At 43.3% G+C, this 25,914-nt stretch overlaps 1 protein-coding gene across 3 annotated transcripts in view; it reads left to right on the top strand.

Moving 5' to 3' along the window:
* SYNE2 (spectrin repeat containing nuclear envelope protein 2) overlaps positions 1–25,914 on the top strand; it is a 280,784-nt gene that overhangs the window by 189,770 nt on the left and 65,100 nt on the right. For all 3 annotated transcript variants that reach the window (XM_090034211.1, XM_090034213.1, XM_090034212.1), the window contains 18 exons: positions 1,484–1,615; positions 2,091–2,243; positions 2,506–2,715; positions 4,154–4,255; positions 4,531–4,650; positions 4,799–4,999; positions 5,877–6,050; positions 6,569–6,700; positions 11,465–11,661; positions 12,020–12,152; positions 12,788–12,970; positions 13,419–13,565; positions 15,157–15,333; positions 17,484–17,639; positions 19,301–19,453; positions 21,219–21,389; positions 23,098–23,231; positions 23,618–23,822. In XM_090034211.1, the coding sequence (XP_089890337.1) occupies positions 1,484–1,615; positions 2,091–2,243; positions 2,506–2,715; positions 4,154–4,255; positions 4,531–4,650; positions 4,799–4,999; positions 5,877–6,050; positions 6,569–6,700; positions 11,465–11,661; positions 12,020–12,152; positions 12,788–12,970; positions 13,419–13,565; positions 15,157–15,333; positions 17,484–17,639; positions 19,301–19,453; positions 21,219–21,389; positions 23,098–23,231; positions 23,618–23,822 (2,880 nt within the window). The remainder of the gene's footprint in view (positions 1–1,483; positions 1,616–2,090; positions 2,244–2,505; positions 2,716–4,153; positions 4,256–4,530; positions 4,651–4,798; positions 5,000–5,876; positions 6,051–6,568; positions 6,701–11,464; positions 11,662–12,019; positions 12,153–12,787; positions 12,971–13,418; positions 13,566–15,156; positions 15,334–17,483; positions 17,640–19,300; positions 19,454–21,218; positions 21,390–23,097; positions 23,232–23,617; positions 23,823–25,914) is intronic.

Below are 25,914 nucleotides of genomic sequence, written 5' to 3'. Positions count from 1 at the left end.
CTCACGCCAAGGGGGAAGAAACTGTTTTCTTCCAGGATGGCTGACTTGATGGAGAGGGCTTTAAACTAGGTGCATCAGGGGATTAGTGTGCAGATGGGAATGCAAGCTGGGGGACAGCCAAGCAGAAAGGATGAAGAGAGGACGGTCGAGGAGGTGTTGAGAATTTGGAACGACAGCGGAGTGGTAAGGAACTGGGGGCTACCAGTTAAGTTTAAGTGGGGGGACTTTAAGTTGTCTCCGTCTATGATCAAGTAACAAACCGCTTAGATGTGGGAGACATGGTTGATGTCATATACTGGGATTTTAAAAAGGCCTTTGATATGGTCTTGAGGATGTGGAAAGTACACTGGCCAAGTCTGCAGATGATACTAAATTATGGGGAAAAGTGGTCACCTTAGGTAATAGCATGCAGATCCAAGCAGACCTGGACAAGCTGGAAAGGTGGGCAGAGTGGAACTGGATGCAGTTCAATAAGGATAAATGCAAAGTGCTTCATCTGGGGAGAAGTAACCAGTGACATGAATAGAGATTAGGAGGAGATGTCCTGGCCAGCATGATGGCTGAAAGGGACCTTGGACTTATGTTTGATCATGGGATGAATATGAGCCGCTAGCGCAACAGCTAATAGTATACTGGGATGCATTAGCCAATGTATTGCAAGCAGGGCTAAGGAAGTGATACTTCCTCTCTACTTGGCCCTGGTGAGAGCCCAGCTGGAGTACTGTGTCCAGTTCTGGGCACCGCACTTCAAAAAAGACATGGAGAATCTTGAAAAGGTCCAGGAAAGGACCACAAGAATGATTTAGGGCCTGGAGGACAAACCTTGTGAGGAAAGACTGAGAGATCTGAGACTCTGCAGCTTGGGGAAGAGAAGACTGAGGGGAGACTTGGTGGCCGTCTATAGGTGTGTAAGGGGTGGATATCGGGAGCTGGGAGAAAAACTGTTCACTGGGGCACCTCAGGGGAGGACAAGGAGCAGTGGCCACAAACTATAAGAGGATGGTTTCAGGTTGGATGTAAGGAAGAACTTCTTTACCATAAGGGTGACCAGAAGCTGGAACAGGCTTCCCAAGGCGGTGGTGCAGTCCCCAACCTTGAACATCTTCAAGAGGAGACTGGACAGACACCTTGCTGGGATCATTTGATCTCAATAGTATTCCTGCGCAGAGCAGGGGGGTTGGATTCAACGATTTTTCAAGGTCTGTTCCAGCCCTTAATTTCTCTGTATGTTTCTATGTATGTATGTTTAAGGCTAAAAGTCATGGGGCCAGAACATGGCTAAAAGCTGAAGAAGCTCTGTAGCATGCAGAAATTATAGATACAAGCACATTTTTTGCAGGTGAATTTCCTGCCTAGTATGAAAACAGAACTATAGTATCCAGGTGTCTATTTTTAATGTACTGTAGTGATGTTTTCTAGCAGTCTTGTTCAGTGTTGTCATATAATCTATTCATCTTATTATCATTTTCTTTTCAAATTTTAGATTACTACGAAAATGAACGTCCTGCCCAGAGGGGTGCTTCCTGGTATTGGAACCCCAACTGTGGAGGAAGTGAAGACCTACACCATTCAGCTTGGAGACCTTAGCCAAGAAGCAAATGTTATGAACACACAGGTACAAATGGCATTTGCAAAAATGACAAGGACTTTTGGAAAGCAAGATATAATTTTAGCACTCTAAACAGCCAGTCAAAACTGAGTGTACTGTAAGGTCCATTGTGAGCTATGGACTTGGGTCTGGATTGTCAGAAGCTTTTAGTGTTCTTCTGTAATATTGGCTATTACCCAGATGTAGGCATTTGCTGGCAGAAGCGACATAATTTGTACATTTAAATTGCAGTGAGTAATGAGAAGCCTTAACCAACTTTTAGTTCCTTTCCAATGCTGCATGAATATAACATGAAAGGCTGAGCATAGGATCTTTTCCAAATGGGGGCCTCAATATTTTACTAACTCCATACTAATATTCGTAGCATGAATTAGCCAAACATTTAACTGTTTTATCCAATTCTTTAGTCTCTTTTCTTTCACAATAGCAGCTCTGACTTGGCTGGAAGGGCTGAAAAATGCTATAACTCATCTTTTTCCAGGATAATGTGGCAGAGGAAGCTTCCTTAAATTTGGACAAAAAACTCTTTGAACTGCTTCTGGCAATCAATCGGTGCTTGGATAATATGGAAGAGATGTTGAACACCTCTGTGCTGTCCAGTGAAGAAGCTGCTATGCAGCAGGTGCTCTATGAGGTTTGTATATCAGAGCGTAGGTTTGGGCACATCACTATATTGTTGTTAAGGCAAAAGAGATGGGTACAGTCCTCTTCTCCCATTTTCACTGGGTGTGAATCCAGAGCAGCTCCATGACATGAGCAGATTTACATTAGCACAGAGAATCAGGTTCATTATCAGATGAAAGTAGCAACTTGCATCCTACTGGTTTTTTTTAATGGCAAGTTATTTTTCTTAACAAGGACATTTTCACTAGTCCTGTTCCTTTTCAATCCTTTAGACTCTCTCTGTAGAGCTGCAAAAACTTCACACTGATCTGAGTGATAAAAAGGATGATCTTTTAAAGTCTATTACCTGCGCTGGTGGGAGCACGGATGTATTCTTCGAGTGCTTTAACAACTTGCAGGCACGGCTTGAACGAACTCAGGTGGCTGCTGCTTCTAGAAGCAAGTCAATGAAAGCCGGGCTGGATCATAATAGCAATTATCAGGTACTCTACTGCCAAGTGTACGTCTTGTTTCACAGCATCTGTAAGACATGTCCCTGTTAATGCATTTGGATTATGAATGAGCTGTATATAATGGACATGTTGTTGTTGTTTTTTAAAAAACAAGTCAGAACTTTTTCTTAGCTTCTTTAGAAGCAAACTCCATCGTGCCCCTGTTTTTCTCAGTGATGGTTACATTGGGGCCCTGATTATGGTAGAAACTGTGTGCAGAATGCGGAAGGAAATGATTTGGGGTCTCCCCACTCATGCAGAAACTTACTGTGTTTTAACATGGAGCAGGGTGTGAGAGAGCTGGTGGCTTCCTGCACAGTGGGAATTGGTGGAATTTTGCAGCTGGCATGAACCAGTGCAGAACAGCATTGCCAGGCGCTTCTCTTCACCTCTCCTCCCCCTTCGCCCCCCAGTGCACCGCAGATGAGCTTGCACCGGGAGGAGCATGTTGTTGGCCGCCCACCGGGAGCAGGGTTGGTCTGTAATGTTCACTCTCTGTGTTTGTGTACTTGTTCTAAAGGTTTTTGCCCCAGAAATGGGTATCAAGATAGCTCTGGGTTTATTCTTCAGTGAAAGATGGTGGGGGCTAGAGGGGTGCTGGTGCTAAGATGCATGGTTGACAGCCCAGGGGCCACAAATTCCAGGCCATAGCAGAAGCACTAATGGCACAGCCATGTCAGATTCCAGCAAATCTGTGAATTCCTCTAAATACCTCGTTACAGGGACACAAAAAGGAAGGAAGTGAAAGATAGTAGAGCTTGGTAGGAAACTCTCTAAAACAGGAAAGGAAAAGCAATTCTTCAGGGCAAATCCAAGATACTTAATGTTAATCCCAACATAGTGAAGTCCCTCAGATACCCGAAGAGTGTGTGCATGTGTGTGTGTGTGAGAGAGAGAGAAATATCCAAATCAGTCTTGTAAGTCAGTCTCCATTGAAGTGTGCAAAAGTGAAGACCTCACGCTCTGGATTACTGTGATAAGCAAAGCTCCCGAGATGACAGTGTTTGAAAATAAATTAAGTCACTTGAATACTAAATTATGGTCATTTTGAGGAATATTTGACTAGTAGCACTGAATGTTAATGGGGACAAATTCTGCAGTCCATATTCAGGCAAAATTCCCATAGATCTCAGCAAAGCGATAGTACAGGGTTCAGTTTCAGCAAAACAGGAGAAGTGGTAAGTCTTTATTTTTAAGGCCAGAAGGGGCTATTATGGTAATTTATCCTGTTGTCCTGTGTGACTCACTATAAAAATCCACTCTGATTATTGCTTTGAGTCCATAAGATGTTTTTAAAAAATGAGACTGCTCAACATGCCATGATGAATTGCCATTTCATCCTTGTTCTGCTGTGCATTATTTATCACTGCTATTTTATTATTGAGACTGCTTCTGAGTCTGCTTCTGCTGTCATCTGTTTCCATCGCAGAATGAAATCCGGGTATTGTACAATCGGTTAACTGAGAAAAAATCTACTCTGCAACAATCCTTGAATGCAATACGCGGGCAAGATATTGCTGAACAGCTTCAGGTAATTAATTCAGAGTACTAAAGTAAGGCCAAATCACCCAGCCCTGGACAGTATTGCCTCATCTGTCCTTGTGGCTTTGCATCTAAAAAACTGAGAAACAACTTGGGCGTGGATGCAACTACGTATGGAGCTATTCTAAAAGGGCAGCAGCTATTAGAATAAGTGCTAAGTGAGGAAGTCAGGGACAATACAACTGAAGCAAAACCACTCCCACTTTAACACTGCTTTCTCCAGATATGATCTAGATACACATTTCCTCTATTTTTTTAAATCAGAAAACAGATGCTTATGCACTGGAGTTGCAAAACTTTGAAGCCCAAGTGGCAAAACTGAGAGATCAAGGAGAAAGACTTCAGTTACCTGTTGCTCTGCTCTGTGAAGCCTACAAATTAGAGGTAGGTATCAAAGCCCTGTTGACTAGACATTCGGAGCAGTGAAAAGCTTATAGCCATTTTGCATCCTGGTGTGATATGATACTCTAGAAATGCATGCGTAGGACTGTTCACCTGTGACCCTAATCTGTGACTTGTGTTTAATTTCTAGGATGTTTTAGATGATACTTGGGGGATTCTGAGAGCAAAGTACATGGAATTAAACTGTCCTTTCCTCCATGAGAGTCATTATGAAAGCTTGCTTTGTGGACTGGCAGAGTTGAAAGATATTGGACACAGGAAGATGGCTCTGGATCTGAAGCAGCTAACCAAAAGTAGAGCTGCTTTACAGTCTCATCTGCAAAACCACAAGGTAGAGCACTCACACTGTAACATGTTTCAAATACAGACTACCATGTTTTCTGTGGTGACTTGTCTCTCAGATACTTTAAGTACTAGTCGCTCCTTCTGTTAACATAAGAGAGTCTATAGAAAACACAGCCTTTGTGCCTGGTCTTGAACACTGTCGCTGATGTGCTTGACATCTGCCACTGGGGACATGCGCATAGCAGCTTCACTGATAACCTTCCAGGTCCAGAGTATATTTAGGGATTGGGGTATTATACCCAGCGCCCTAGCAGTATAGACAAGTCTGCTAGACTCAAGGGCCTGGGACTGCTGATCCATTTGTCTTTGCTTTGATCTGTCTTCAAACATGGTGATATGTCGAGGCAAGCTGTTTTGATTTTCCTAGACATTAAAACATGGCTGTAAAATAGTTGTGAGGGGCATTAAACAAAGCATGTGTGGTCAAATGATGAGAGCATGGGGCTGGACGTTGGGACCCTTGAGTAAATTCCTTGCCTATTCACTTTCTGTGTGACTGTGAGTTTTCTGGACCAAATCATGACTTGTAGCCACCAGCCTGAATAGGCCAAGTGTGACCAGCTTTCTCTGATAATCAATATCATCTGGGCAAGTGAATATGTGAGAATCTGTTGAACTCATGTCTTTATTTCTTCCTCCCTTAGCTCTCTTGAAAATAGTGAATGCTATTTGTTGTATTGCATGCGAGTATTTGAAGCCCTCATCTGAAATAACCTAAATTCAAAGCAGTATGTTTTATGATTAAAATCACAATAGACAGATTTAGTAGTAGGAGCCATTTGATTTCAATGGCACCCATTCCATAAAACAGAAAAATAGGATCTACATTACAATATGTTGGCAGTAAATTGTTTGTTTTTCAGGACTTTTTCCGTAAGCTCATCACCTATGTGCTTCTCATGCAAGCATGTTCCAAGAAGGTGACTCCATCTCTCTCAGAAAACAAAGAGAAGTTCTTGAATGAGCTGGTGAAGGAAGTCAGATCACTGGAACAACAGGCTTCCCACTATGGTGTACGCTTAGAGAGCTTACTAAAGGTAATGGGTTAGAAAAAACTTTGAATAAAAACACAGGGAAAACAGCAACTCTTTGTACACTGGGAGTACTCTGCTTACCAGGTCTCATGCCCATATCAGAATAACGGCCTGCTATCCATTCTCTGAATACCTGAAGCTCATTCTTTCTCTTCACAATGTCCTGAAATAAAACTTCCAGTCCATCCCTCTAGCATGACCTGTGTTTCCTGTAATGTGCTTATGATACCTCACAAGCCCTCACTCTGAGAGAAAATCCCATTGAGAAATACCAGTAATACACTAGAATGAAAAGAAATCAATTTTAAAAGACCAGTACCTTAAAAGGAGCATGAACATAATTTTTCAAAGGGAAATCATGTGACACTGAAATCCTCAGTCTGAAGCTACAGCTCGAAAATTTCTCTTTGTTTAACTAAGAACACTGTCTGTACATGTTAAAGCATCAATGTTTTCATAGTGTGGTACAAGCTCAAGGATGAGAGGTACGCTTTATTAAACACATAGTTTTTTTTTTTTAGGAGTGGACAGAATTTGACACAGATTATGCATCTTTCAACAAAGAACTGGAGAAGCTTGCCTCTGCAATGCCTTCTGTGAGCTTGGTGGAAGAAACAGAAGAAAGATTAATGGAAAGGATTTCCCTCCTCCAGGTATTTTTATTTATTTCTATTTAATTAGTTTCCTGTTGCAGGATTATTATGCAGTGTATATCTGGTGCTGACATCCTCATGTCCCCCAAACAGGATCTTTGTCTTCTTTTGCCTACGGTAGAAATGGTGCTTAATGCTCAAATATACATTTCACTGTGAAAACAAAGCATTTTTTACCTCTTTGATAGTAACTGAGAGGAGGACCATTTGTAGCTGAGTAATTTCAATGAGTTTTTCTAAGGAGATAGTGCCCATAGTTCCTTCATAGAAAATTAGGGTTGGCAGGGACCTCAGGAAATCAGATGTTAGGCAGGTTATAATATGTCATAAATCCAGTGTCTATATTTAGTCCATGATTTTTTTGTATCTAGGAGGTTGATGAAGTGAAGTTCGTAAGCCCATCTGTGAAAGGTATTTTGTAAATTCCCTTTGAGTATTAGAACTGAAAGATTGCAGAAAGAGAGTGTGTTTTTTTTGTGTGAGAAATGTACCCACACAGGCAAAGCCATCCCTGGGAGGTGGGAAGGGGGTAAATCGGGGTGATCACCCCCCACCCTCCACTTTGGGGGGCCCTGTGGACACTGCAGTACAGGCCCTGCTGCCATCGCCAGCTTCTGCGGGTGATTGCCACTCCTTTCCCTTCCCTCTCTTCCTCCCCCTCCCCCCCACCGGCTTCTGTGGGTGATCACCACCCCCACCCCTACCCCCCTGCCCCACACAGGCTGATATGCCCCGGGCCCTGCACACCCCTAAAGATGGTTCTACCCACAGGTAATTGTGCTTTGATAGATTTTTGGTGTGCGTTTATTCTGGTGCACAGTTGTTGTTTGGTGTCTCCTATGTATTTTTCATCAGGTCATTTGGTGCATTGGATGCATTACATTTTGGGAGGTGCAGGTGTAAGATCCAGGAATGCTGATGGTTCTGTTGTGGGGTGTAGTAATTGTGGTGGGGGGTGGAGATGTGTTGGCAGGTTTTACATTTCTTGTCATTTCTGGTCTAGATCCATTTGGTGTGTTTTGAGCTGTAGGAAGTTTGTTTCTGGTGTTGAGGTTAGTGAGGTTTGGTGCTTATTAGAAGGCTAGGATGGGTGGTTTTGGAAAGAGCTCTTTAAGAATTGAGTCTTTTCCTAGTATGGGTTACAATTGTTTGAGGATTTTCCGTATAAGTTTCAGGAAGGGGTGATATGTCATAACAGTGGTGTGTGATTCATGGGGGTTTTCCTTCTGTGCTGCAGGAATTTTTCACACGGTATCATAGTGGCTCTTTCAAAAGTGTGATCTAGTTCTCTGGAGGAGTGTCCTGGTTGAGTGAAAGCCTTTTTGAGATTTGTGAGGTGGTGATTACAGATGTTCTCCTCAGTACAAATTTGGTGGTTTCTGAGGGCTTGGCTGTATATTACAGGTTTCTTGATGTGTTTAGGGTGATTGCTGGTTCTGTGCAGATATGTATGTTGCTCTGTGGGTTTCTTGTATATCGTGGTCTGTATTTTACCATTCTCAACAGTGATCATTGTATCTAAACAGGAGATGTTGGTGCTGAAGTATTCAAGAGATAGTCTGAGAGAGGGGTGGTGATTGTTGAATTGCTGATGGAAATTATTGCTAAAATCATAGAGGTTAGGGTCGGAAGGGACCTCAACAGATCATCGAGTCTGACCCCCTGCCTAGGCAGGAAAGAGTGCTGGGGTCAAATGACCCCAGCCAGATGCCTATCCAGCCTTCCCTTAAAGACCCCTAAGGTAGGGGAGAGCACCACCTCCCTTGGGAGCCCATTCCAAATTTTGGTCACCCTTATGGTGAAGAAAAATTTACAGGACAAAGAGCAGAACAATTTACAAGACAAAGAACTGCCCAGAAGAGAAGTCAATAGTAAAATCCTTTCTGGGCCTAAGTGATACCTTACAGTGCAGAAAGGATTCATATTCAGATTGTGCCGAAGACAAAATAGGCACTATTTGAGTCAAGGATGCATAAGGCCCCTGAACTAAAGAGTTTACAAGATCCCCAAGGAGATGTATTTGTAAGGAAGAATGTCGCCTCAGTTTGAGAAACATGGACCCAACCCTGCAACCTTCACAGGACAGCCCCACTGAAGTGACTGGGAGCACTGATCTGATTAGTAGCTTCTGCACTGAGCACATTTTTATAGGGTGTGCTGAAACAGTGTACTGCAATTGTATGAAAACTCAAACAGAAAACTATTAAGTATTTTTATTCACAAAATCAATGTATACGACATCCACTGGTCTCCCCATGTCCACAGAGTCAGTCATCTCATCATAGAAGGCAATCAGGTTGGTCAGGCATGACTTGTCCTTGGTGAATCCAGGCTGATTGTTTCTAATCACCTCCTTCTCCTCCAGGTGCTTAGAAATGGATTCCTTGAGAATCTGCTCCGTTGATTTTTTTTTTTTTTTTCCCAGGGACTAAAGTGAGGCTGACTAGTCTGTAGTTCACTGGATCTTCCTTTTTCCCTTTCTTAAATATGGACACTTCTCCAATCATCCGGGACCCCTTCTGATCACCATGAGTTTTCAAAGATGATGACCAATGGTTCTGCAATCACATCAGCCAACTCCTTCAGCACCCTAGGGTGCATCCCATCCGTCCCATGGACTTGTGTATGTCCTGCTTTTCTAAATAGTCCCTTGCCTGTTCTTTCACCACTGAGCACCGAGGGCTGCCCAATGCAGTAGTCTGGGAGCTGACCTTGCCTGTGAAGACCAAGCAGAAAACAGCATTGAGCTGGCCAGGCCTTCGAATAAGAGCCTCATTTGAGACTGAGCAGTGCTCCTTGTGGACAGTACTAAAGGATCCCTGAGAAACATGTACTCAAACTGCATGAGTCTGCATGATAGCAGCATTCACTGTGCAGGACTCTGATGCCCTAGTTATGCACAGCGATTATAGGTCTGAGTCATCTCACACTTAAACCTGTGTAATTAAGGAATGGCTCTTAAATTGGTGGAGGCACACTGATATAAAACCCACACGATGGGAGCATCAGATCAATGTCTTTACATGCCCGAACCAATCAGGTAGAAAATGCTATCAGGCTAATCAGTCTCTTCCCAAAGTCTGAAAATGATCAATTAAGTCCTTGAATTCTCTTTTCCAAGGATAACAGACTTACTGGGCTAGACATTGGATAACCTGCGTCAAGCTTTCAGGAAGTGGTGCATTTCAAATGGGAAAGTTACACCCTCTCATCGCCAAGGAGTTCAAATCCATCCAGATCTTAGTTTCTGGCTGGTTTTGAGTCAGTTGCCACTTCAACTGAACAGCTCCGTATAAGTAATCTTGGATCTCTTTGCTACCTTTTTTGCTTTCCCCTATTTGAAGTATAGAGTTTATAAATGCCATACTGGACTCCAGAGTGACAAAGGTAGATCCCCCACAAGATGGACTTCTTCTACAGGCCCCCTTTATATGTACAGGTAAAGGTGTGATGGGATCTAATGTGTGATCTACACGATTGTCTCTCCTGCCATGCCACTTGTGCATAGCAGAAGGCAGGATTGTGGGATCCCACACTAGATCCCATTGCGCCTCATTGCCAGTGCGGGGGGAATCCCTCAGTTGGGGGGCTCCTAGCTACCAAGATGCACTATGCACCCTCAGGACTGGGAATCGTAGCAGCCCCCAAAGTCTGGGGCTTTCACGCTGGCCACGGTGCACCTCTGTGGCTAGGAGCCCTGTCATGTTACAGGGCTTCCAGCCTAAGGGGAGACCTTGCTACATGTGCAAATTAAACTTGGTAGCAACTGGCTGTACATTAGTACATATTTTTGAGGTCTTACCTTATAGCTGGTTGTATCTTTTTATTGTGTGCTAACTATTTTGCACATGTAGCTGGTCTCCAAGTAACTGCACAGTTGCACAGGTAATTGCATGATACTTGTAACATGTAGAGGGGGCCTGAGGTCATGGACCTACAAACAAGCTACTGTGAAGCAAGTGAGGGTGTTAACTTGATAGTGAGTAAGCATCCAGTATGCCTATATGCATGCTCTTACCCTTGGTGGAGTAGGTCTACGAGCCAGTACCTGTGAGACTATACTCAAAACTCCCCAACTCAGTGAGGATTCCTGATTTACTTAAGTTACCCATGTTTTAATCCATGTTGATCTTGTGTTGTTCTGTTTCCTTAACCAAAATGTCATGTGGCACAAAGTTAAATGCCTTATGGAGGTCTGTTGTACTGCATCAGTACTATTAACCTTTTATCAATCAAACTTGTAATCTCATCAGAAGACAATCTCTCACCCTTCTTGTCTGCATTATGTTTTCAGTTCTTGGCTGTTTGATTGTGCGCACGTTTGTTTGAATGCAGATACAGTTCTTTAATGGTCCAAGTATTTTAAGTATAATGAGGAGTGTTGTTTTTTTTTCTCATGCTTGTATATGTTTAGTGTCTTTATAGAAATCCATACTATCCATCCATAGGGTAAACAAATGGCTATTAAAATATGCAGCTCTAGTGAGGGCAAATGTGTTTGGATTTTCTTGAATATCTCTGATGAATATGGGTGGCAGAAACTCTCAGTACGTTTTGTGATAGGAATTCTGTTTCATGCAGTGGAGCTGTTGTGGTATTTTCATAATGTATTACAAGGATAATATGGAAAAAAAACTTATGCTTACCACTGTTCATTTACAGAGAATAGAAGCAATGCCAGTTGTGAGGCTAATGTATATTTTAGTCACCCTATTTCTCATTTTAAAAATATGTTGTTTTGCAAACTGTTTATTCTCTGCTTAGCAAATCAAACGAAACATTGATGAAAAACATGCCAGACTCTACCAGATGGTGAAAGAAGGGAAGAAGTTGAAGACTGTGGTGAAGTGCTCTGAATTAGCGAGCCAGATTGTGAAGCTAGAAGAACAATGGCTGTCCTTAACTAAAAGAGTTGGCCAGGAACTGCACAGACTTCAAACCTTACTCAAACTTTTGGTCAGGTAGGTTGTTATTTCAGGAGCAATTGCAGGTAGGAGCTGTTACGTATCAGTTCTCAGAAAATTTGTCACAAAATCTTCTTTACTCCTATTTGCTTAATCACTGTAATAAAACTGCATAGGTAAATGAAAATCTAATAATGTCAGAAGTATCAAGTTTTTTAAAAAAGGGCAGCAGCTTCTCCCGTGAAACAGGGCAATGGGAGGAGAGACTTCAGTTACAGCACAGGGTTGTATGACCTGTAAGTGGCAGCAGGCACTTTCTGCTGGAAAGGTGGGCAATTCTGAGAGAAGATTACAGACATTATTAAGAGATCTAATTGCTTCTAGTCTGTTAACCCATTTTACTTTGTTTCCATAGCTACAACAGAGAATCCGATGAGTTAACCAAATGGTTGGAATCTGCTCAACAGAAAATGCAGTTTTGGAAGGAGCAGTCTCTCGATGTGTCACAGGACCTTCCTACTGTCAGAAACAATATAGACAGCTTATTTGTAAGTCACTAATCCTGCAGTGCTTTTATGGGAGGTGATGATTTCCAAGAGAATAGCCATGCAGAGCTCTGCTCCGGGCTGTTCTTATACATACCCTGGCCCAAAATCTGCCAGTGGGGTAAGCCAGGTGTTAGGGGGTTGCACACCACTCTCTCAGAAAGGAACTTGTCTTTTAGACCTACTCATTGGGAGTTAGAGACTGGGCTGCTTTGAAACAGAGATCTGACCACCCTGAATATCCTGATAGATGAAAGGGAATCAGATTGTCATTTTTTCCTCATCCCTGAAAGGTGTCCGTATGTCACAGGAGCTCTCTCAAGTCACTGGAGTTCCAACCTAAGAAGGAAGGGTCAAATGAAAGTGGGCCCTGCTGGGTGAAGGAGGGTGTGTGGCAGTAAAAGGTCCCTGTAGGCAGACAAAGCAGGAAGACCTGGGATGGCATCAGTGTTATGCTCTTTCTTTTGTATTCTGAAACTCAGCTGGTTTCAAGTTTGCATCAACCCAGGTGAATTTTACCAAGTGTCAGTGTGACCAGAACGGTAAGCTGTTCGGTCAGTCGCTTCTGTGCCTGAAAACCCTGTGGTGTTTTTGTTTAAAAAAGAAAATCTCACTTTTAACCTCTTTGTATACCTCAGGCATTCTCAAAGGAAGTAGATGAAAAATCTTCCTTGAAATCCTCAGTCCTGAGTGCTGGCAACCAGCTCCTTCATGTGAAACAGGCCGATGTTGCAGCACTTAGATCATCTTTAGCAAAATTTGAGCAAAAATGGGCTGAACTGATCACTCAGCTTCCAACCATCCAGGAAAAGTTTCACCAAGTAAGGAACAAGTCTTAGTTTGAACCTTAGCTTCAAGAATAATTATTTTTAAAACTTTATTGCTGGAACTCAGCTGAATGTTGCATAATGCATGCCAAGCACTGTTCTCTTTAGGGCTTAATTACCCAGGTGTCTCACTTCTGGAACGTCCTTGATATTATTATACTAAGGCTTAATTTTTGCTGTATTTCAGCCTAGGTAATTGTGCTTATGTCCATCATTCTCATATTTTGTAGAAAGGTTAGCTTTCAGAGGCAGTAGTTATCTTGTTCCCAGAATTCAGGCTTCCACACTTCTTGTTTTGAGATTTCTAGATTTTGAACAGGAGGGCTTCTCTGCAAATTGATACCTAGATAATTTTAATAGGGGAGGCCTTTAAAGATGTCATCTTCTTTGATATTTCTAGCAAGTTTAAGTACAGACCCTTTGTTATATTCTTTATCTCCAGCTCCAAATGGAAAAGCTTCCATCTCGTGAAGCTATCACCGAACTAATGGTCTGGATGAACCAGGTGAAACAACAACGGGAAGATGAGCCTGCAGTAAATTCACAAAGTGAATCATCCGAAGTCAGAAGCCTTCTCCAGAAGTACAAGGTAAATATGAAGACAGAAGGAGAGGTTTCACACCCCAGCAATGGGTACAGGCAAGACCTTTCTCTCATGCAGCCTCCCACTTGGTGAGGACTTCTCATATACAAAGTTACCTCCACATCGCCCCCTTTCAGATCCCCCACTAAAGCTCTCCTTTGCTGGATGCCTACAGGAAATTTGCCAGCTGGGTAAGCCTCTGATGTGCTGTAACTCCTGCCTATCCTGCTAACCACTACTGTGGGGGGTGGTGTTTATGCTCCCCTTTCTGCCTGTTTCCTTCTGTATCTCTGTTATCTTTTAATCTCCATGGAAGAGAGAGTTTTTAATTGTGCAGCGCCTAACATGGAGTCCTACTTTATAACAGTGGCCCTGAGGCACTAATACAAATAATTATATTAGCAACAAAAGCCAGAATAGAATAGCTGCTTGTTTAAAGGTGCCTTCGAGGTGAGATCGAAGCTCATAGGGGATAGATCACTCTAAAGAGGTTTGGTTCGATTCTCTCCCTGTATAGCATATGCTTCTGCCACTGTTGGGGACAGGAGGCTGGGCTAGAGGGACCATTGGCCTGACCCAGTATGACACTTTTTATGTTCTTATGTTCATTGGTATACTTGGGAAATTTAATCCTTTAGCTGCAGAGATACTGCTCTCTTTCCTGTGAGCACTTCGGGATCAGTTTCTTGGTTGTGATCATATTTTAAACCTAGGAGCCCTGGGTCACAGAACTGTCCACAGCCTTATCTTTGCAGAGAGGGCTCCAAAATTTGTAAGTGAGATAAGGTTGGTGATAGTCCTGTATCCCTTCCCATGCATTCCCAAAGGGATGGAGACATGAGTCAGTACCTGTATAACAGTATTTCCTGCTGCCCTCAGGCAGGACTGTACTATATATGAGTTTCAAAAACTGTGGTTATGAGAGAGACAGTCTGTTCTCTTTTGCCCATATGCTTTCCTCTTTTCAAAGAAAATAAGGGGTGATTCAGTTCATATTTACCGTGGGGTAGAATCTTCCCTGGAAAGATTTGTGTGAGTGAAGACAAAGGAGCAGCCCTAACATTTCTTCCTCAGCATGGGTATAAGATATTTAATGTACAAGCAAGGGTTCCAAAGTCATTTTTGCTACTGTAGTCGTTTAGATCAGACAAGAAAGTATGCAGCTGGGGAAAGCATCATCCCATCTTAGCCTTCCTGGGAAGCATTAGCAGGGCAATGTGATTTTGTGGGGAGAGCAGTGGATTGGGGCTTGAGACTTGCACATTTTATTCTTTTCTCTGCCTGCTGGATGACCTTGGGGCAAGTTGCTGCTTTCTGTGATACGTTTTCTCCACCTGTGAAATTTGGCACAATTTTTAGTGCCCTTTTTTGTGAAGCTCTCTGAGCACTAGGGATGAAGAGCATTTTAGAGGAGGCAGGCAATAATGTCAGGAAAAATGAGGGATGACTTAAGGTCACTTCTAACTTGAGACTTACAGGAAATGTGCTGTGCTATGGTTCCAAATTTAAAAACTCACTAAATGCCTCAAGGTTGCACCCTTATTTGGCAGGTGCTGGGTTTTATCGTATTAAAATGACTGCCTTGCCTGCTTTTCAGGAATACTTGATGGAAATGAACTTTAAACAGTGGATGGTGGATTTCGTTAACCAGTCACTATTGCAGACGAGCACCTGCGATGTGGAAAGCAAACGCTACGAAAGGACAGAGTTTGCAGAGTGCTTAGGGGAGATGAACTTGCTGTGGCATAGGCTACAAGGCTCTCTGAAGAGAAAGGTCTGTTTGCATGCCATAGCTTTTTGTCTCCTATGGTTTTGATCGGATGTTGTAGTGCTCTGTACTTCCACAAAAACTTTCTTCCTGGGTCGCAAAGTACTTACACGCATGTTAAGTCTCTTAACCCTCCTGTGAGATGCAACGGATGAGTGTTAGCAAACCCACATAGTTAGGTCCTACTCAGTTCACAGTTTTGCAGATTTCACGGAAATCGTGAAATCGTGCAATGTCTGCAAAATCCACCACCAAAAAAAAAAACTTACTAAAAGTAAAATGCTGGTTCCCCAGTGGGAGTCAGAGGTCCTCATGGCTGCTGCAGCCCTGCAGCGCAGCCGTCTGGGGAAGGAGGGGGGCAGGCACCGCTGGCACAAAGGGAAGCAACCAAGATAGCAGTGGCAATCCTTCTCCCCTCCTCCCCCCGTTCCTTGCTGCTGCTTGCTTGCCATGCAGCCCTGCCCCCTCCATCAATCATTGGTGAGGGGTGGGACCACATGACAGCGAGCCCTCTTGCCCAATCAGCAGTGAGGGGCAGAGTGATCAGGATCCCTCAGCCAATCAAAGGTGTTGGGGGTGGCACTGTGATAAGCCTGCAAAAAGGTGGCTGGCCCCACAATTGTCCACCTCGCTCTTCGATTTTGATAGGTCCCTACATATAGGAGGAGTGGGTATGACTAGGAAATCGAGAGAAGATTGACAGTGACTATCAGGAACCAAAGGATCACAATGGTGAGGTTAGGTGATCAGATGGGGCTTCGTTGATCAGAACAGTTACAATTCAGTGAGAGAAAATACAAGGCAATATGTGGACAGGAACAGTCCTCCACCAGCAAGTAGATGGCCAAAACCCACTCGGCAGCCACCGGGTTGCCAGTGATGTTTAAATGGAGGAAAACACCTGTGCCTATTATAGATCGTGTTTAAACGAGGGGAAAGATGCCAGTTTCTCTCTCCACCTTTTCTACTGAACTTTGTCATTGAATCAGAAAGGAACTTAAAGAGCATCCAACCCAATGCACTGCACAGATGAAAGGATTCACTACTCCTAAACTACCCCATCCAGCCTCTTCCCAAAAACCTCCAGTGAAAGAGTTTCCATGAGCAGCTTTGTTCCAATGTCCCACTTCTCTGACAGTCGAGAAGCTTTCCTAAGACTTAGTCTATAGCTGCTCTACTGCAGTTTAAGCCCCCTGCTTTGTGTCCTGCCATCTGCAGTGAGGGAAAGTGGCTGTTCTTCTGTATGTCTTCCATTCAGATATTTGAAAACTGCTATCATGTCCCCTGCTTCAGGCTAATCATACCTAGCTCTCTGAAGCATTCATTCTTTCAGACACAATATTGTTAGAATAAATATCCTCCACAATATTGTTAGAATAAATATCCTCCCTGCATTAGATCCTGTGTATGGCTGTATCTTGTCCTGAGCTTTAGAAAGCTGGAGAAGCCACCCTTCTTAAATTTGGCAAAGGCTGCAACTAAAACAGGATGGTAAAACTTCAACAGACTTTCCATACAGCGTCACCCAAGCTCATTGAGAGTTCCTGCTGGGAGGTTTCCTGATGGAAAAATCAGTTTCAACAAAATTAAAACTTTCCGCAGGAATTTTTTCAGTTTTGATGAAAAATGGTAACTCTTCTCCCCTCCCTGATCAAAGCCACTTCTAGACTCCATGGCACTATGGGATGCCTCCAGGCAAGGAGCTAGGCTCTTTGGCTTCTCAGCAGCTGCCTGGAAGCCTGATGGGGACGCGGGTGTCTGGGCTCTGTGGAAACCTGCCCGGATGGTTCTCGGGGATACCTGGACCCCTGGCTTCATGACCAGCAGGAGCCCACATTTTTGTGTCCATTGGCTTTCCAAACTCAGCAGTTTCCTGCTAGGGAGGTGGGCAGTCTATCAGACCAGCGAGTCTCTGCACCTGCCTGCCGGGTAGACAGCCAGAAAATGGACCGGTCCCATTTTGGCCTTCCCAAACAGAAATGTCTCGGCCTTGCCCTCCTGCCACATTTGCAAAGTTGGTGTGGTTCCCATTCACGCTGGTGTGGAGGAAAAAACCTTCAGGATGCCAACATTTCTCATGGAGGAGAAAATCCCATTACTGCCATCTCAAGGTATAGCTAAATTCAAGCGAAATGTTTTAATCCTGTAATTTACAGATACAGGGATTGGAACATATTCTGGAGATCATCACTGAGAATGAAAACAAAGCCCAAACCCTGAGTAGCTGGCTGGAAGCTCAAGGCGAAAGGCTGAAATCTTTGCAAAAACCAGCAAGTCTAATCTCGGCACAGGACACGCTGGAAGACTGCAAGGTGAAAGATGTTCCTTATACTGCAATCATTATGATTAAAGCTTCTGAGCTTTTATACATCTTACGCATGTTAAAAAAAAAAAAAAAAAAAACCTGAAGAAGCCTGCCATCATTATGCAGGATATCACTAAAATGGGAAGTTCAGGGAGATAAGGAGCCAAACCTTCCACTGCTGTAAATCAATATAACGCTGATTTACCCCTCCTGGAATTTGGCTCCAGATGTATTATTGCTCTGTTGTTTACTGAACTGGTTTATCCTTTGGATAATTGGCACCATCACAGCAGTTTTCAATGTTATAACTACTTTATTTTTGAGTTTCTTCCAAAAAAAATAGCTCATTGCACAATGCTAGGAAAAGTCATTTGCTCAGTTTGTGTAGAATGGCTTGGTGGTAATTGGGTGACTGCATGGAGTCTTACTCTGCTTTTGCATTGTCATGCTGTCATGCCACACACGCAGGGTATTTCAGGTATTTACCATCAAAATAAGACGTTAGCCCCCGTTACTCTGAAAATATTCAGCTGAATCTTCTCTTCTCTTTTCTTGCGTGAAATGTTTGATCCTTTTATTACCATGGTTACTCATCTCTCTCCTATGGTATCTTGCTACTGTTCTCCTGCAGTGCCCATATTAATGCTGAGTACTCGTTTATCTGTAGCTTCTCTGAAATGTATTGGGAGAAGATTGTGCCCACTAGTAAGATGCTTGGGGTGTCTCTAAAGTAGCACACATGACTGCAGCAACTTGGAATTCCAAAGCTGAAGTGACAAAAAGTACTTTGTTAAGTTAATTTACTCCTTTCAAAATAGATGCAGTGTTTTGAATATTTGAATTTTTAAGAGTTTCTGAGCTTTTGTACATCATTAACAGAAGATGAGGGCTAGCTCAGAGGGCAGCATTTTAAAGATGCTGTCCTGCCTGGACACAGAAGCAGGCCACATATACATGTTATTGCACTATGGCTTGAGCAGAGTTTTCCTGAATAGATTGGAATCCCCTTAATCACGCTGGGCAGCAGTTAGTCCCACGAGTCATCCCAGTTTATTGCAGTCCAGAGTCCTTATGGCAGTAATTTCTTACTGTTGTGAGCATAAGGGGCTGGCCATCTCGCCCTAAACAAGATTCAGGGATCTAGCCAAGTTATACTTGAAAGGGGAAGGGGGAAGTGGCTTAAAGAAATACCTTTTATGTTTTTCAGTTCTAGGTCAGTCACTCTAGGTCACTTGTTTTGTCATCCTTCCATAAATCAGAGCATCCTCAGAGCTGTTCTAACCCATGCCCACTGCAAATAATGTCATGGTAGCCAGTTGGATGCCACAGACATCCAAGGTGCTCTCACTGTACCCATCCTCCGTTTAACAAGAGGGGAAGATGTGGAAGGACTGAGAGCCGACACACCAATGGAGTCGTCTGCTGCTGTGCTGGGAAGACTACGAAGGAGCTAGCGTGGTACTCGGCCCTCAAGTCCTAGCTCCCTTCTAAATGCAGGGTGCCGCAGTCCAGTGCAGTGTCTCATGTTCTGCCTGTAAGAGAAGGCCTAGTTCCTCATGTCCTGGTGAACTTGTTTGTGGAGGAACGCAGCTGTTCTTATAATCAGAAAAATGACCCAGGCTCAAGCTGTGACTAAAATAAAGTTTGCTGTGCTTTTTCTCCCTTTAGGAACTAGAAAATCAGCTGGGCATTAAATCCAAAGCTCTCGATGAGCTGAAACAGAATTGCCTGGCTCTGGAGGCTAGCGAAAAACAAACCCCAGCAGATACGGCTGCCAGAATGGATCAGCTGTATGAAAGGAAGAACAAAATCATCAATCAGGTAGGCAGACGTGTTCTGCATTTATATTTCTCTCTAGAATTCAGCCTCAGTGCTCATATCGCCGACCTTCTCCAGGGAGGTCCTGTATTTCTGGGCAGTGCATCGGCAACTTCATAGTAAAGAACTCTCCGTTCTTTGTCATCTCAAGCGTGTCCTCTGTATGTAACATCATGTGCAATGCTATTTTTTTTCCTACTAGAAGTGTGGCCTAGTTAGGACTTGTTTATACCAGCGGGTGGCAAGTCCCAGCACTGACATGTTTTGAGCACCTGTGCCCACAGGTACGTTCTGTACCTAGAAGGCTGCTGGTGAGCTTCTGAGCGGCATCGCCCTGTGCTTGCTCTTGAGCCCTTGTTCTCTGGCTCATCTGGGAACAGCTGTGGGGATAAGCTTGGAGCAACCTCCCAGACGCTCTCAGATGTGGAGCCTGCCTGCAGGCATGGCTGTGGGGACATGTTCGAGTTCATCAGTGCTAGGACTTGTCACCACCCTGGTGTAGCCAAGCCCCAACGGCCAGATGGTGACGTGAGGTACAGCCCTAAACATGTGGTGATATTTAACCATGCCAAGCCTAGAGTAATCTCAAGTATTATGACTTGCATGCTTGCCAGAGGCACAGTTTCATCCCTGCATTCTCCTTGTTCCCTGGGGGGCAGTGACTTGGTTGCTGTTGCTTCAGCAGTAAATTGTCCCTCTTACAGTATCATGGCTCGGATACCTAGCCAGGTTAGAACCAAAGACCTACACATTCCCCACGTCATCCCTATGCTTCTCACCTGGTCCAGGTAAAGAGCTAACAGGTGACTAGAGCTGTTTATTCCTATATATCAAAACCTACAAGACAAGGGTAGAAAGACAGGGGATGTCCTTATTATCATGTCCTGCATTACGTGGATGTGTAGTTAGTCAGAATATAGCCCTCAATCTTGGAAGGTGAGAACCTGCCATGGGGGCATTCTTCTTGCAGAAAAACAACTCTGGAATAGGTCCCTGGTTTTGCTCTGGTGGTACTATCAAAGAGATCGTGACAAATTAAAACCTTGTCTGCCCTGATTGTGACAAAATAACTGTAATAGTGAAAAAGGGCACAAGGAAGACAAAGGAAATACATCACCTTGCACCCAGCAGAGCTCAAGTACCAAGCGAGAATCCCAGAGTTCCTCCAGCACCTGATGAATATGAGTCCTAGGTTTTGTTCCTGCCTAATCTGTATCATTGTGGTACAATAGTAAAGGCCCCACAGGTCTCTAGAGCACTGTGTTATTTTATTAGAAGCCTGTTCTATCAAAACAGTTTCTGTTGATTTGTGTCTAAAAGTGAATGAAATTGCCAGATCTGTTGTCTGTTTCCCAAGGAGACCGAGGTCCTAATTGCTACAGCATTTTATCTGCTAGCTTGCACACTGATATTGGCTGCAAAGAGTCACAGCAATATATTTCTGTATATTTTCATCTTGCCAGGGGCTCTGGAGTTGTAGCTGCCCAGGCAGTGTTGCCTGGGTCTCAGATTGAATTTGTATTTTAAACTAAGTATTATATCCAAGATACTGCACGCGCTCAACATGGACCCTCCACAATCACTTGTTAAGTAAAAGAATATATTAATTAGTCAACTCCTTTCACATTACTGTTGAGTGTGCATGAAAACTTCTTAAGATATTTTAATGAAATTATTTTTTTATGAAATTCCCCAGGAAGGAGTTACAGTGCAAAGACTTTATAAGATGGGAGTAATCCATTTCTAAGTAAAAATCATTTTTTTGCAGGTGGCACAGCTAAAGACTTCAATCCACTCAGTGTTACAGCAGTGGAGAACCTATGATGAAGCCTGTGAAAATGTTAACCTGATGACAATCAGATGTTTGTACCGCATAGAACATACCAACTCCTCCGTGATATCATTAGAAGCTTTGAAAAACCAGATGGAAAATCTCCAGGTAAATCTGCCAAGGACAGAGTGGTTGTATAGCACAAACATTGAAAAAATCAGTAAGTTCCCTCTCCAGAAGATATCGGCTCAGAGCCTCACCGTGAACCTAGCTAAAAGCCTACTGAAGTCAATGACTAAGTCTAAATCCTTGCTTATGTGCATGTAGGGTGGCCATCATAAAAGACATTCTGGTTTTCTGCTATTCTGTCCTCTATCCTCTATTGATTCAAAATCGGACATCTTTATGTTCTCTATTTTTCTCTTCAAGAGAAGAATAGAGGACATAAAGGTGTCCAGTTTCATATCAATAGAGGACAGAAGACAACTGGACTGCCCTCTGTGATGGCCACCCTGTGCCCATGTACACGCACACATGCACATGTACATAGGCAACACATGGGGAGGCCAAGAGGGGACCTGAAATTGGCCCTTGCCGGCTGGTGCCCCCCAAGGAGTGCCGGTTGGTGCCCCACTCCCCCACCCCAAGGTGTGCTGGCAGCACTTCCAGTTTGCCACCAGCACTGGGGACCCCCCCTCGTTTGGTGATTGGCCGCTGGGGGACCCCCTGCCCATATCAGTGCCCCCCCAAGCCAGGAGGCACCAATTTGCCCATGTGCACACAGGCACACGCACACCCCTGCACCAATTTAAATAATAGCGTGAATATTACACTGACTTAGTTAAACGGCATAAAGGCCTGTAATTTTCATTAAGTTTATTTTGGCTAACTATATACCTTCCAGAGCAGAACAAATTAAAAGAATGAAAAATCATTTTTAAGCATCCACTGATGTCATTAAATCAGTGCAGGTTTGTGCAGAGATGCAACAAGCAATTTCTGTACTCTGGGCAGCAGCAGTAGCCACTGCCATTCTTATATCCCCTCAACTCTGGCACCTGGGACTGGTGCTCTACTTGCCCACCCCTAGTTAAGCTATTGGGCTTGCATATGTCTGGTGAAAAAAGAAGCCAGATCTGAATGTCCACACTTTGCCTTTTATCTGCCTTCACTTTACAGAGTAAAGAAGAGTCAAACCCTGTATGTTCATAGGACTTGGTTTATTTTGATCTTATCTCCCGTTCCTTGTGACTTCAGATGTAAAACATGAATTTCAGACAGACTCCCTGGTTGGACTGGGAATAAAATCTCTACGAAAAGACACATTCCATTTTAAAATGAATCATTGGAACTAAATAAATGAAATTACCTAAAAAATCAATCATGGGTGTCCCCCCTCCACACACACACACACACACACACACACACACACACACACACACACACACACACACACACACACACACACACACACACACACACACACACACACACACACACACACACACACTCCCCTCTTTAAATGTAGAATGTCAAGCCAGTTATTTTTTTCAGCTATTTGCCAGTCCTTGTTCTAATTCTTAATCCATTTTTGCTTTGAATCGTATTTCTTCACGAGTAGTTCCACTGGATGTTACTTGTATGAGTAATTACTTTTTCAAGTAAAAAAGGATCACGTAAGTTGTCCATAATTCATTGTAGCTTTTTTTTTAATTTCTAGCAGCAAGTATTAGTAAGAATGATAAACTAACAATTCCTCACAGGTATTGAATTATTACTACACTATCTCTATTAGTCCTCAAGGAAAACTACACTTTAGTACAATGAGCTCTAGCTCGTTCATCTTGATAATTAATTACTGTTGCACATTTTTCAGTCCTTACAAGATGAAACAGAGAAAAGTGAAGAAAGTTGGGCCAAGCTCTGGGCTGCTGCCAGTAACCTCAAGCAGTGCTGTTGTCCATCCTTTGCTGAGATTATTGAACAGAAGTGCCAGGAGGCACTTACAAGGTAAACCTGCAAAAAAGACATAGGGGAAATGTTAGTAATGACGTCCTTGCTACTTTCAGGTACTGGGATGCCTAGCTAACTCGGTAGGTGTGGGCCTTGTCCTATTGATTTCAACAGGCCACCTCGTGTACTGAAAGTTTGGCACTTTCTTATACAGTTTGGAGAATCAGCATCTGTTGTTCTTACTGTATTGCCTTATTGTAACTATGGGTGATAAACTAAAATGAAAAGGCAATAGGTGACATAGTAAACGTGCAATGCAATTCCCATGGCAAGGATCTGCTCTGTCATACTGATGTAAGTCCAGGGAAGCTTTACTAGCACTTTTCTGAATCTCATCTGTGCATGCAAGGGCAAAGCACTGGTTTAATGCTGTATGTTGGTAGGTGGATGTCAGTAATTGAAGACCTCGCAGATCAAGTACAGAAAGCTCAAGCTTTGTTACCACTTTGGGAGTTGTATGATGGTTTACTCATCGAGGCAAAAGCAAAGTTAAAACAACAAGAAGAACAGTGCAATCAGCTCCTAGGTGCTCCCATACCTGAAGACAATGCAATAGAGGTCTTGAAGCAGAAGGTACAGGATGTGAAGGTATGTGGAGTCTCTTTACATGGTTAGGACCTGATTGCTCTTTTGCGATCAGTCCTTTTCTATTTTCTCTAAATACATTGACCAGCTCCTCAGGTCAGTAGCTGCATTCAATGCAGCCTGCAAAGAGAGGGCAGAAGTGTGGGAGTACTGTATTTTTGTACCCCCTCATTCTGGTGCTGGCGCACGATCAGTTTAGGCCCACAAGTTGAAGAAGCAGCCAGAATTCTTTGTCCTATACTCACAGTGCTGTCCAGCGGGACAGCATTGCTGCTGGAGGGTGGGAGAGTAGGGCAGGGGGTAGCGTTTCTTGTGCCAGAGATGGGGTGCCAGGAGCAGCTGGGGTACAGCCAGTTGCTCTTGCTTTATGCCCCCAGCAACCCCCACATTCAGGGAATTGTTGACTGGCCTTTTGTGGCAGCTGCCTGTCCCTTTGCCCTTGCCATGCAATTGAAGGGTAACGTGCGAAGACTGAGAATCCCAGTGTGCGTGGAGGAGTTGCTGGTAGACAAAAAAGGCCAATTTCCTATAGGTTTCATAGCTTTTATAGACATTAGGGCTGGAAGGGACTTTGCAAGATCATTGGGTCCAGCCCCCTGCCCAAGGGGCAGAAAGTCAGCTGGGGTCAGATCACCCCAGCAAGATAAGCATCCAAGCATTTCTTAAAGTTATCCGGAGCAGGTGCTTTTACCACTTGTGGGGGGAGTCTATTCCAGACTCTGGAGACTCGGATGGTAAAGAAGTTTTCCCCTATGTTCAGTCTAAAACGGTCTTCCAGCAGTTTGTGACCGTTAGACCTTGTCTTTCCTTGGGGTGCCCTGCTGAACTGACGTTCCCCCAGATCCTGATGCACACCCCTAATATACTTACAGACCATCACCAAGTCCCCCCCAAGCCTTCGCTACTCCAGGCTGAAGTGTCCCATGTCCCTCAGCCTCTCCTCATGAGGCCTGTCCCCTTGTCCTCTAATCACGTGCATGACTCTCCTCTGGACTCTTGGTATCTTAAATTGAAAAAGATCAGGGTGCAGTAGATCACTGTAAAGTATATCTGTTTAGGTTATCTGTGACCCGGACCTGAGGCCACAAGCTTTCTTTGATAGTAAAGCTATCACTATATATTAACTTCTTTGCATCTGGCTTTTCGTGAGAGAGACAGAAATAGCATAATCCTTATTCTAGGGCACGTGATCTATCTGGCCTGCTGTGTTATTTCATACATTGAACTGTGTCAGGTGCCCTAAAGGAAGGTTAAAAAACCCTATCCTGCATTTGGTCATTTTTATATCATGGAGAGGAGATTCCAGATTTTTCTTTCTACAACAGAAATAAATGACAGTGCCAAAACTTGAAGTAAAGCACTTTTACTTTGCTCTCCTATAATGACAGTCAGAAATGATGTATCTGTATCTCTCAGTAAAAAGAAAAGAATTATTTGCAACAAAAAGACAAGGACAGTATTTGTATCTAATGTGATGCAGCTCTCTCTTTTGTTAGATCTCTGGTCACTATCTGTGGAGAAGAGCAATGCAATTTATTTATTATTATGAGAATAATAGGCTAAAAGAATAGGGACTGTCAAAATACTTCATGAAATATTTATTTGCATCTCGTATTTTGTACCAGTGTGGATTTAAAAATCCATCCGATCTTTTTCTCTGCTCCATATTAGCAGATATTAAGGTTCATATTCTAGTAGCTGTGAGTTGATACACAATAATATCAACCCTACAAATAACAGGTTAATTCCAAAGTGCTAAATTAGAAATAAAAAGGGTCATTTTTTGACCTTCATAAGCAGCTGAAACACCAAATTTATACTACGGTCAATTCCAAAAAATTTCAAGAAACCAGAAGCACATTTTTCCTTTAAGGAAAGCAAAGTCACTCTTTAATAGGAAAGTCAGTCAGAAGAAACCTTTTTTTACCCATTTTCCCCACAGATGTAATTTTCAGTGGAAATGGCCCAAGGATTTTCATTTATGGTATCAAGAGGAAGTTGCAGAGAATTACCATTCTGGAATGATAATCTGTAAAATCCTTGTAGGGAAAAAAAACAATCGGCAGCACAGTGTAGCAGTGCAAGCTGCTTTCTT

Source organism: Crocodylus siamensis, chromosome 2 (assembly GCF_052110815.1).
Source record: "Crocodylus siamensis isolate JL-2025a chromosome 2, ASM5211081v1, whole genome shotgun sequence".
NCBI classification, from domain to species: Eukaryota; Metazoa; Chordata; order Crocodylia; family Crocodylidae; genus Crocodylus; species Crocodylus siamensis.
Note: the sequence above shows the minus strand (reverse complement) of the source record. Positions and strands in the feature narration are given on the sequence as shown.